Source organism: Numida meleagris, chromosome 6 (genome assembly GCF_002078875.1).
Source record: "Numida meleagris isolate 19003 breed g44 Domestic line chromosome 6, NumMel1.0, whole genome shotgun sequence".
In the NCBI taxonomy this organism is placed as follows: Eukaryota; Metazoa; Chordata; class Aves; order Galliformes; family Numididae; genus Numida; species Numida meleagris.
Genome location: NC_034414.1, coordinates 23973004 through 23986141, shown reverse-complemented (window position 1 = coordinate 23986141; position 13138 = coordinate 23973004). Strand labels below are relative to the sequence as shown.

At 44.7% G+C, this 13138-nt stretch overlaps 1 protein-coding gene across 3 annotated transcripts in view; it reads right to left on the bottom strand.

The window, feature by feature from the left end:
• Positions 1-12388, bottom strand: part of AMBRA1 (autophagy and beclin 1 regulator 1) — a 123669-nt gene extending 111281 nt beyond the window's left edge. For 2 of the 3 annotated variants that reach the window (XM_021401422.1, XM_021401423.1), the window contains exons 1-7: positions 12366-12388; positions 7498-7757; positions 7189-7247; positions 6265-6448; positions 5445-5617; positions 4619-4685; positions 2571-4024 (exon numbers count right to left, since the gene is read on the bottom strand). In XM_021401422.1, the coding sequence (XP_021257097.1) occupies positions 2571-4024; positions 4619-4685; positions 5445-5617; positions 6265-6448; positions 7189-7247; positions 7498-7632 (2072 nt within the window). In that variant the 5' untranslated portion in view covers positions 7633-7757; positions 12366-12388. The remainder of the gene's footprint in view (positions 1-2570; positions 4025-4618; positions 4686-5444; positions 5618-6264; positions 6449-7188; positions 7248-7497; positions 7758-12365) is intronic. The other variant, XM_021401424.1, reaches the window with a different exon arrangement.

Genomic DNA, 13138 nt, shown 5'->3' with positions numbered 1-13138 from the left:
TTACTCACTGAGCTACATGCCTCAAATTTATCCATCCTAGCAAAAAGCATCTGTTCTCAGAGACAATCCAGTAGGCAACTGACCCTGTACAGATGATACAATCAAGGAGCAGACAGCAGCAACCAGCACCTGCAAAGCAACCTGGAAATCCAGTTACAGAATTTCAGCTCTAAGGCCTCGATCAGTTCAGCTCCTGCACGGTGGGGTAGGCTGAGCCGTATACCCCAGGACATTTTTAAAGAAATGGTAACTTCTAGAGAACTAGCCGGAGGATTGTACCTATAGATTCCATTACACCGCACTGTCCAAATAACTACCAATAGCCTGATCACTGCATTTGCCCTCTTTATTTATGACACTGCAGTGACTTAGTCCAGAGAACAAGCAACATAGCAGAGTGGATATAAGAGCATGTACAGCTATTTCAAAAGAAAGATGATGTAAAACTTACTCAAGTGCCATTTCAAAGGTAAATTTGCCAGTTCCTTCCAACCACTCTGCTCTTTTATAAGGGGTCTAGAGGATACCTGATATAAATTAGCATCAGGTAAGTCTCAGGCCAAGAAAGAAGTAGTTACCAAGTTCAGCTTGAGACTCTCATGACAGGCTATTAAAAAAAAAAACTGGGGCAAGGATTTAGAAGCAGATGAATCATTTCATGACCAGCACAACTTACTTGCTATACAACTACAGCAACAAGAAAGGCAGCCACTGTTCCAGCTCGAGTATAATAAGCTTATCTGCAGGAAGGAGGAAAGAATTCCCTTTCCTCAGGCACTCCTGTGTACAAAGCCTCACCAGTCAGTACCATTTGCACCAAACCTGGAAATTTTACTTTCCTAAAGCACACAGCATCCATTTCTGAGAAACACCAGGACTGGACCTTTCCTCTGGCAAATGCATAAATCACTTGACCAAGAGGATGTCAAACTGAAAGAAGTGGGGAAACACTATCCAAAGAATGCCTATGTAGCTGAAACATTGCTACAAGCCAGTGGAGAGAGCAAGCCTGATTTCGCTTGCTCTGTTTCCTCTAACACATCTGAAGCCTTAAAAATCCTTCCAAAACAAAATCACCTTGCTAAAAAAGAATACAGCAGGCCCTACAATTTTCAGTGACCAACAGGCTCCCAAAAAGCTCTCACCACATTCAGGTGAACGGAAGCCACTTTCAAAACTTACCTCTGTATCAAAGGCAAGCAAAGCACATGGGTTTGATCAAACACTCACAACCAAGGTATATGCCCAACCATCTGACATGGAGCTTTACCTTTTCTCAGTCTACATGGCAACAGCCAAGTAAATGATTGTTAATCCTTCCAACTCAGCAACTCTAAATTAAGGATAGAACATTCAGCCCTGCTGAAAAGGACTTGGGATACTTGTGGATGGTAAGCTTGGACATGAGCCAGCAATGTACCCTCACAGCCCAGAAAGCCAACCATACCCAGGGCTGTGTCAAAAGAAGCATGGCGAGCAGGTCAAGAGAGGTGATCCTGCCCCTCTGCTCTGTGCTGGTGAGACTTAACCTGCAATATTGCATCCAGGTGTGGAGTCCTCAGCAGAGGAGGTATGTGGACCTGTTGGAGCACATCCAGTGGAGGGCCACGAAAATGATCCAAGGGATGAAACACCTCCCCTGCGAGGACAGGCTGAGGAGAAGAGAATCCCCTGCTCAGCCTGGAGAAGAGAAGGCTCCAGGGAGACCTGACAGCAGCCCTTCAGTATCTGAAGGGGGACTATAAGAAGGGGACAGACAGGCAGGATCTGTTGTGACAAGACAAGGGGAAATCATTTCAAACTAAAGGACGGGAGATTTAGATTGGATAAGAAAGTGTGTGTGTGTGTGTGTGTGTGTGTGTGTGTGTGTGTGTGTGTGTGTGTGTGTGTGTGTGTTTGGTTTTTTTTGTTTGTTTTGTTTTTTGTTTTTTACAATAAGGGTGGTGAGGCACTGGAACAGGTTGCCCAGAGAGATGGTGGACACCCCATCCTCGGAAATATTCAAGGACAGGCTGGACTGGGCTCTGAGCAAACTTATCTAGCTGTAGGTGTCCTTGTTCATTACAGAGACGTTGGACTAGATGGCCTTTAAGGGTCCCTTCCAACTCAAATAATTCTATGATTCTATGACTCAGAAAAGCAATTCTCAACTCCTGATTGATTTCCCATGCCTAACCTGGGAAGATTCTCCATGCACAGCATGCACGTGGTATGACATACAAAGGACAGCAGTATATCCTGTTTTCCCACCCCCTCTACAACATCTGGGAAACATCAGGAGCACAGTTCATCCCAAAGCTTTGCTACAAGAGCATGTCCTCTTGCCCGTATGTGCTATCTTCCTCCTTCCCCATTAAGAGGCCTGCTCCCTGTCCTTACAACCTTCAGCACCTATGAACGGAATGACAGCGGCAGCTATAAAAGACATCAATGCAGTGTCTCAGTGTTTTCATCTACACAAACAGCACATGAACACATAAGGTTTTAAACTCTGAATATACTGAAAAACTCAGGCCAGATGGGAAAGGTTCAAGAAAAAATGGAGGAGGAAGGCCAGGCATATATCTTACCTCCTGAGTGAATCCTCCTCTGAGCTTTCCTCAGGCATTTCCTGGTTTAAGGCCTCCTGTGATACATTCCCAGGTCTGCTTGAAGCCGACTGGCTGTAAACTCTCTCCCAGTGCCCCGTCTCCTGGTTAAAGACCACTCCCACGGTCCTCTCCTCCTGCGGGGTGGAAGAGCTGCCCAGCTGCAGCCTGCTAGAGGCAGGAGCTCTGCCCTCGGTTCTCTCTGCAGGCTGCACCTGGCTGGTATTTGGAGGCACACCCTCAAATGTGCTTTGGACCTGCCCTGGTGTGTAGCTAGGCGTGCTTCTTTCCCAGCGCAGCGTGTCATTGTTAAAGGTCAGCAGGTTATGACAAGCGCGACAGCGGTTCAGGTGACCCCGGGACAAATTGGAATTGTTTTCACTGCTGTGTGGAGTCTGCTGATGGGAGGGACCAGGCCGATCAGGCTCAATGTTGTTGTTGAGCATTTCTTGAGCCTGTTGCGACTGGCTGGGCTCCCCAGCAATTCCCTGATCTAACTCCTGAAGTCGGTCATATTCCAGGAAGAATCGCCTCAAATCACACTGGAGCTCATTACGGATGCTGGCCGGATTGCTCGGGCCAGTGCCACTACCACTGTCCGCCTCAGCCCCTGGGGCTAGGAAGCCTCTCCCTTCTGTTGCAGAAGTATAGACCGATGCCTGGGAACCTCCCTCCTGCTGCCGCAGCACCGACAGCAAGCTCACGGAGGAGGCACTGGTCCTAGGGGGAGGCATGGCTTCCAGCTCTGACCGGGAGCTCATGTTCAGCACTGTCCTGGACCAGTCAGACCCGCCCAAGCCCGAAGCCATCTCTCTTGCAGACTGCTGGTAGCGGGACTGGTGGCCTGCCAAGGGCCCGCTCAGGGACCGCCGCGTGGGGCCCAGGCTAAGGTTGCGCAGGGTGTTGCCAGCAGCGCTGCTCTGAACTGTGCTGAAAGCAGAGGGCCTGTTAAGTATCCCCTGCTCCTCCTGTGCTACAGATGCCTGCTCTGGGGATTGGTAAGGCTCTGTCTGCACAGAGGAGAAGGACGTGCCAGTGGCCCCAGAAGACGTGGAGGGTGCATTTTCCTGGTGTGGGAAGAGAGAAGACGGAAGTCTTGCACTAGAGCATCGGCTGCAAAGGCACAACATCCCCAAGTGCTGGCAGCACTCTGCTGTGGGGTAGCTGACACGCTCCCGGAGCCTGTTATAAACAGATGCCCTTGTGTTCTCACTGGCTGGAGGCGGAGGTGGTGGAGGCGGTGGAGGGGATGGGGTAGCAGAGTCTTGAACACTGTTTTGCTCTCCCACCTGTATGCCAGAGGAGCGGGAGGACAACATATGCAGGAAGTTGTGGAGGAGAGGTGTGCGCCTCACAGGTTGAGAGGGAAGGATAGCGCGCTGGCGATAGTGCGGCATCTCTGTGCTGTCCACGGAGATTTCCACTTCCTCGTCACTCTGCAGAAGGAAAAAAAAGTTCAGCCTCCTCACAGCAAAAATCCTGCACTTCCAGATAAACACAAGAAAGCCAACTGCTATCCCAGACAGATGAAAGAATGCGATAAAGCCTCTTCCTAGAGATGAAAAAATGAGTCTGGCATTGACTTGCAGGAAGCCAGACTTCAAAGGAGCTCATTTTTGGGATCCAGACAAGCTCTTCCTGCAGCCCAGTGAGCTTCAACAACACGCAGTTTCTACCAACAGAATCAGCAGCATCTGACAGTCAGCAGCTGTGAGGAGCACTGCTAGTAATACCTTGCATAGCTTCCAATCCAAGAGAATGTCACAAAACAACTGAAAGAGCAGGGACATGAAGAAATCTGTCCCACCACTAATGACAGCGGGGGCAAAACAAGCACACTTAGAGTTCTTTAATAGCCCTGCACATTACGTGAAAGCATTCCTATGACCAGTTAAGTTGGGACAGAACTCTGATCGGAAAGACTTCAGATTTTTGAAATAGCACAAGGCTACTTAGGAACAGACTAGGGTTAACACATGAGGAGCATCTTGTAAAGAGTCAGCCAGTGCAGGCACCGACATTACCCTTACCTGCTGGTTGGAAGGGTTAACAATTGCTGTGAGCAAGTAGTGTCCCAAGGGATCAAACCGTACTAGTCTAAAACAAAAGCAAAGGCAGAGTATCAATCATCAGTTTGCATTCCACATTGACACACGAAGCTGAACACAGCACAAAAGAAAATCCTACATGAAATATATGCAATGAGAATGTTACTACATTACCATCTTTGCTTCTGAAGGATGTCAAAAAGCTTACACATTCAATTAAATAAGTATGTTTTCTTAAGACTGCAGCTATTTTTTAGTCCACAGCAACGCTACAAAGAAGTTAAAAGCTGGAAGCAAGCACTTCTGTATCAGTTGAAACAGACAGGAAGTTTTAGGGAAGATGTACATACATATTACAAATTGGAATTAAGTACAAAGGGAGAGATTAACTCCTCTTGAACGTTACTTCATCATCTTAAACTGCTCAAAGGATGGCATCAAGTTTCCAGCAACAGTTTTCTCCGTAATTGCACTTGCATAGTAGTTCAGAACTCTCTTCCAGTAACTTTTGGGTTCTCTCATCCTTAATACTGACAAGTTCATTACCAAGTTTACAAACAAAAATGGAGATCCCGAAGACATTTATAGGACTATAAATAAGAACAGCCAAACTGATACACTATTTCCAGTTGCTTTTCCTCCTGCCCACAGAACTCTTTCTACCAGTTAGGTGAAAGAGCTGCAGACAACGCTTCTCTTCACATTCTCTGTGTGAAGGATGCAGTAACCCATAGGAACAACCCCCAGTCCCCAAGCCAGACCATTTTTTCTAGATTAGTGCTCACTCCCCCTGGAAACAGGAACTCACCGGACCCGCTCCATTTCACTGGCTGTTTTCACCACTGCAAAAGGCTCCCGACGGCTCCAGTCCCAGAAATGTATCTCATTGGCCGTTGCAATCAGCAAGAGCTGAGCCGTAGGATGAAAAGCGAGCGATGCAATGGCATTGTTGCTATCTGTGAACCAGCTTTCACTTCCACCCTGGGTGAGGAGTCAAGAATCACAAGCAGTTTATCACGCAGCTTGAGATCATCGGGTTTCCATGTATGTGCCCTCTCCAAGACTGCCTACAGCATGGAAGTCACATATTTTCAACAGCAACGGCTGCTCTAATATGTGTCCATGTCCAGAACATAGCACTATCTGCAACAATGACCACAAATGCATTTTTACAACTAAGCGTGTCTCAAGCAGCCCATACAAATGCTGCCTCTCAGAACAACCAGGTGAGAATACAGGTTTTGTCTCTGGGACGATCATCAGGCAAAGTAGAACACACAGGGCAGCAGCTTCTCTAATAAAAAGTTCAAATATCCCAGTGGAATGAAAGACATCAAGCCTTTCACATAAGCTAAACAGGCTCCTTGCACAAAGTTCTCCAGAACTAGAGATCATCTGTACCATTTATACCAAATATACGTGCAAGGCTAAGAAGAACAACCTACCTGGCCTGATTGAATGAAGAATCTGTCATCATCTCTCTAGACAAAGAAGGATGGCTACAATCTGTCCTATGTAAAACTTCCAAACAGGTTTCTTACCAGGCAACATTTGGGAAACAATTTCAGACTAAAAAGGTCAACCACCCACCAAATACAAAAGGGGTATGAGTTTCAGGAAAGACTTACGTGTAGATCCCAAATTCTAACCTCCCCATCTAGGCATCCTGAAGCAATGAGGCCTGGGATGGTGGGATGGAAGGTCACACACCAGGGAGTGCGACGATGTCCAACCAAGGAGTGAACACACTTGCCCGTTTTCACCTCTGTGATGTAGATGTTGTGGTTCACATGTGTGGAAGCCATTAGGGTCCTGGGAATGCAGAAAGCGGGATAAACATCAGCATGAAAAGAGTACAGCAAGACCAAACTGTGGTTAGCTTCAACTCAACAGGGTCTTTTCACATCTAACCCAGCAGCAGTCCCACACAAAGCCCCACACTCAAAGGGTTAAGAGGCTATCGTATCACCAATGGCAATAGAGGTTCTTGTGGCCAGATTTTGGGGTTCATGCAAACGAGCTCATCAGATCTGCAAGCACAAACTTGACTTTTAAAAGTCAGAGTCAACATACAGCTCAGAAGGAACTCCTCTGAGTGACAACTTGGGGCAAACAAACATTCCCAGTTTTCCACACCAGCTCAACCAGAGTCAAGTGGCACTGAGAGATCCCACCTCCATTTCTGTTTCCAACATAGGCATCATTCTGCTCTGTTCTTTCATCCTCGATATCCCAGTGGATACGCCCCAACACTTGGTATGTTGTGATGAAACACTCTTAACTTCCTCAAGTTTTTTTTAAGAAATCTCGTGGCAGCCGTACAAATTCTTCTTCCTTAAAACTACATATCACTTGGGCACCTCAGAAATTAAATATCTGCTACGCCTGAAGCTGCAAGATTAGGAAGGTGTGCAAGTTCTGTCCATGCACGTCAGGAACCAGAAGTTTCTCTTGGCTGTTCAGGCTTGAACAACTCAATGGGTACAAACCTCCTTCACTTCTGTAAGTGTAAGGAGACTGCTGAAACAGGGAATGAACTAGGAGTTAATTACCTGTCTGGACTAAACGCCAGCAAGAAGGTGGAGCGTGGACTGTCTGGTAACTCAACTTTCTGAAAAAGCCAACAAAGCAGGAAGTGTTGCAAGTGTCATATGATCATACTTGAACTGTAAGCCACACAGACAACAAGGGGAACTCACTGCAGAAACGTATCTATTCTCACACCACTGCAGGAACTGAACACAGCCAGAGAGCATATCAAGCGTAACACATCAAATATACAATCACGAGAATTTATTTCAAATCCCTGCCTCCCATCCCCCACTCCAACATCAGCCTGCACACCTCTTCCACTACCTTACCTTGCCCTCCCATTTCATCCATCGAGTTTTATCTTCCACCAACTCCTGCAGGAGCCGCTGAGCACCCAGCGCCTGGGTACCTCGTTCCCTACCCCACAGGATGCGGACCGCATTCTTCTCCGGTACAACCTTCATGATTCTCAGCAGCCAATGTGACACCAACTACTGGGAGAAGACACCGGCAGGAACCTTCCAGATGACAACCAGCACCCAGCTACCAACAGGCCATCGACATTTCAACCTTTTATCTTCATGGAAACCTAGAAAGAGAAGAGAATGATAACAAAGGCAGTTTTTAGCTGGATGAAAAAAGAACTTTAAATTACACCAGATTTAAGAGAAAAATCTCTCTCCCTCCCCAGCTTTTCCTACCTTCTTCCACTATCAAGGCCCAAAATTGACAGTTCTGCAATGAAAGATTACTTTAAAAGGTTTTTGAAAGCATCCAGCCCTTTCCACATACAGACGTCCTAGATATACCACATCTAAAAAGAATTAAAATACTGGACTCGAAAACTCTCACCCTTCCCACCATCTCTTGCTGTACATAATAAAGAAAGAAGGTTTATAAGCTGACAGTCTTTGAACCTTAAAGAGATAACTCTTATCTGGAAGACTGAGATAGCAAGAGAAAGAGCATTAAAAAATTGACAACACAAGAGGCAAGTCTCTGGGGAATCGTGCAGATTTCAATAACAGTAACCTGTAGCACTGCAAAGGTCAAACAACTGGCACACCTCAAGTCCTAATTATTTCCAATTCCATCCCAATAGTTTACAATGTATGAAAACAACCACTTATCGGACCAAAGCCTTTCACTGAAGGCTGTAGTGGCATATTGGCCAATTCCATCGAGATGACTCATTCTGTCTGCAAATCATCTTTCCATCTACTCTGTTCTTAGAAAAACAGTTCACCCAAGTAGTACCAAATGGCAAAGATTAATGCTTTCAGTACACTTTGAGCTACCAAGGAAAAGCATTAGTAATATCTGGGCTTTTTTTTTTTTTCCTAAAAAAAAATTAGTTCTTTGACAGAAGCAAACACAGCAACCCTAATAGCAACCATGTTACACAGCCTTTGAATGGTCTCATACATAGGGATTTGTTATCAAAAGTTCTCCAATTAAAATTTTTTTTAGAATAGACGGAACAAGGAACACTGCTGCAATGCTATTATCTTTTGATCCCAGCAGAGTGCACATACTAGTCTGTCATCTCTTTACAATGTAAAGATCTAAAGATGAGTCCTGCCTGCTTCGCGTCACGTTGAACAAAACCACCCATATGCTACTGTGAAGAAAGTGGCAACATAAGAAAAAAAAAAAGAAAAAAGAAAACTTGAACCCACATTACCTCACACACAGGAAAAAAGATTCATGTGCACAAGAAGAGTTGAATTTTTACTCGACAGAATACAAAGCAGGCATCAGCAAACCTTCCCTTCCTCCCTAAAAACAAAAAGCCTCCTGAGCAGATGATTGAAGACAGCTGCTGCTTACAGGGAGGAGCTCAAGAGATAAGCCAGGAAATAAGTTCTGATAAAGCAGACCAGTTTTTATTCGTAAAAGTTCAACAAAGTGCACTGAAAGTGATGAACAACTGCATCAGCCTTCTTAGAAAAGAAATTTAGAGCAGAGAAATTCAGGCTAGCTGGAAATTCCCTGATGCTTAATATGAACAACATGGGGATCTTCTATTTTAATAGAGAAGCTAAACTCCTCAGTATAAAGTAAACCTTTTGAGAATCTGTGAAAGTCAGCCAAACCTCAGATAGGAGTTATCTACAAAATAAAAGCCTTACTGAAAAGCAACAGAAAGACTAAAGCTGTCGTGCTACAAGAGTTCACAAAAGCAACTGCCTAGATGAAAAAAGACCAGATCCAGGACAAGGCTAACTAGGGTAGAGTAAATACAGCCAAAAGCACCGCGTAACACCAGAATCACTAAACCAAAGTCTTTTTTTCCACTAAGCTAATAAACCCACTCCTGCATTCTGCAAACACCAGTCACCCATGTTCAAAAGTGACCGAGATCAGAGCGGAAGAAGCACGGTAGGGAAGGACAGCTCAAGAACAACACAGGCAAAAACCAAATCTATTTTATGGGAGCAAACTGTAAGCGTAGTTTCATCTAGTGAATCTGAGAAAAGAGCAACCAAATAGTCTATGGGTGCTTTCAAGGAGTAAGTACTACATCAACCCAAGAATAAACGTATAAGCCAAACACAAATGGAAGACCAGACTTGCAGCTGGAATAAGCTATAGTCTGAAGAGACCTCAAACCTCAAGCTTCAGAGCAGCCTTCCAACAGGTGTGAAGGACAAACAACCTGAGCAACTGAAGAGATCTGATAATTTACAAGCAGGAGAGCCCAATTACTCACAGAAAAGAACAAGCTCTGACAACTTCAGAACATTACAGTTCTAGTAGAAAGACTAATATTACATGAAGTACAATAGCAACAAGGAAATCAAGATGTTTATCAAACACCTTGATGTTTATTTATGCCGTGAGCAAGTTTACATATTGTAAAATAAAACGATAACACCTCCAACTGCATTTTGTGAACACCTTGTGCTCACCTTACTTAAAGGTGAAGTCACCTTCACAGCATAACAGCAAGTACCTACCTTAAAACAGCCTATCTACATCTTTGCAGACGTGTACTAATTTCTTGAACTAATTTGGATACCACAAACGCTTCATACGTGAGCGTGTTCACACTTGATGTTTTTCCTGCAGGGACTGTCCCCTCATTTTTCAGCCACTGTGAACTGACTCAACCTCTTGAAGTCATTTGAAAATAAAACAAAATAAACCCAGAGACTTAAAGCCTAAGGATTACCCTGTTAACCTGCTCAACACATGGAGAAGTTGGGACCTCTTCAGAGAGCACTGAGCGCAGCTCCTGGAGTGGAGTGGCCACACCAGAGTCGCTGATCCCTTTGGGGCCAAGCTTTACTCACGCTTCAGAAGTTTAATCCCTTACTTGAACCAGTCTGAATGCAGTAACTGCTCTCCACTACCTGGCTCTGCAAGACGGGCAAGGAAAAAGAGTCAGAGCCTTTAAGTGGAGAAAGAGATGCAGCGCAGACAGGGGCATTACCTCTGTTACTTAGTAGGAAGCCTAGATTGGTTACCTGATTATCTCTTGGGGGGTTTCGACTAACAATGGCGCTCAGTGAGCTTAAAAATACTGCTCGTGTCTCAGCACAAAGGAAACTTGCAGCGCATTGTACCAAAGCTGCCCAGGCCAGACATGGAGCAATGCAGTACCAGCTGCTTCTATTACAGACACCTGAGCTACCACAGCTGACAAACGGCTGACCAGCAGAACAAGGAACTGCTCTGCGACCAGTATTCTGTTTTCTTGTTTTGGTTTTAAATCAGGATGATCCAAAGTGGCGTGCACCATCTAGAAGATGAGGTGATGGTCTGGATGTGGTCCAGGGCACCAGAGAAATTCTGAAAATGGAAACCCAAATTTTTCTACAATTGGCAGCTTTGTTTCCTTAACAGTTTTCTCCCTTCAGGGCATTTCAGGACAGCATGCTGGGCTGTTTACAATTTTGGAAAGAGCATTACACAGCCCAGCCCCAAGCCTTTTGACTTGCTCTGCGCCAGCTGTCCTTGAAGAAGCCTCAAGAATTCCCAGTCTCAGATCAATATGAGCTCCACTGCGACTTACAGATGCTGAACTGCTAGAAAACCATGGCAAAGCAGCAAACCACTAACACTTCTGAGTGGCACAGGACCCCAAGAAACCGCCAACAAATATGTGAGGACAGAAACGGAATAAAAAGAAGTGCATCCTAATGGCCTTGCAGAAAGGATGTCAGGATATTTTATGCACTATGCAGCGGTTCAGTGTTCCAATTAGATGCTTCAGCACTTTACAGAGATCTTAGTCCTATTTCCAACATACACACTGCTTTGGCATTAACAATGTTGTGGAGAATCTGGGAGCACAGCTGGAAATCAGAAAATGCTGTTTATAACAAGAGTTCTACCCAAAAGATGCCTCGAAGTCCTTTTGTCAAGTGTAAACACTTTCAGAATGCACTGGATATCAAAGCAATGTGATCCCCATAAGTTATGGGCCAGTGCCAGAATCGTGTATTGCAGTACAAGAACACAAGTTGGGGGGTAAAAGCAAACAAAACTAAGCTACAACTTTTGCAAACAATAAAGTATGTCACCAACCTGCAAAAGCACAAGCAGACTTGCCTCTTGAAAAGAATCAGACCATTTGTACTGTGAACTGCCCCACGCTCCAGCCATGCCCCTACCTACCTTGTAAGCCCATAGCTTCTATTTTCAAGATGTCTGTTCTCAAATGAAGCGTCCAATCACTATCAATAAAGCGTGCCATTTCATTTACTCTAAATTAAGTTTCAGACTGCAGGCTTTGAATATCAGCACATCATTTCTTAAGCAGCTCTAGTGCAGCATTGGCAGTGATTAGTATAAGTAAATGATCCAAGTGAATGTGCAAATATAGGCAGATATAAGAGAAAAGGATTCAGAAAAAAAGGAAAATCAACTTCCATTGGACTGTATGGAATAGTACAATGCTCTCAAGAGTATTTTGATTGTACTTAATAAATCTCAGTGATAACTTAGCAATCCCTCCCTTTTACACGATCAGAAGATCAGGCATGACAAAGTGGTACAGTTGTCAAAGTGGTACAAGCCACGGCCTTGTTTATAGTCCAGGTTTTTCCACCTGTGCAATATGAGGACAATGATAACAGCACCTTCCAAATCACACAACACAACACATGTAAGAAACACCAGAAATAATATCCTGGTTAGAAGACCACCTCAGTTCCACCAGCAGTTCTATTAAAACCGATTCAATTCATACCTAGCGCTGTGCCGTTCCTTCTGACCATCCTCATGTCTCCATTTGAAAAACTGAGCAAAAAAAAAAAAAAAGCTTATGTAAAACCAAAAAAAAGCTGATTTGCCCTCCCTGCGCTGCATCAGCCCAGCTAAACAAACAAGAGAAGCCAAAGAGTCCTAGTTTGGTAAGTAATCGAACTACACAGCAATGGAATTCAAACAATGCAATAACAAGAAAATCAGTAAAAACGGGTGACATGACTCATACCCAGAATAGCTCTGCTGATCTAAACTTAGAGCCTCCTGCTCCTCCAAAGCTTGTCCCATGCTCAATACCGAGCAGCCAGAACACATGGATTTCTGAGAATGTACCTGATCAGCTGCATAGTTAAATTTCCTCTCCACACCACTATTTGTCTTCCCTTAACTCCACCTGTAGTGCCTCTATGTAAGCTTTAGGAGAACTCTGAGGTTCTGCCTCTTTGTGGGAGAGGCAAAAAAAAAAAAAAAAGAACAGAAAAGGTCTTTCATGGAGACAACTTCAACAGTCCACAAAGGTATAACAAATAACTACCTCAAGCACAGTTGAGGTGAAGGAAGCAACACTAGAGTGCATTCTGCTTCTATGTCAATGATTATCCTTAAAAAACAAACCAACAAAATAGAACACACCAGCTTAAGCAAAGACAGTGGAAATACGCAAGTTGCTGACCTCAGGCTACTGAAGAGTGTAAAGCCAGTCCTCATCCTAACTGCCCTAAACTGTAAGAAGAAAGGAAAGTAACAAGGAGGATA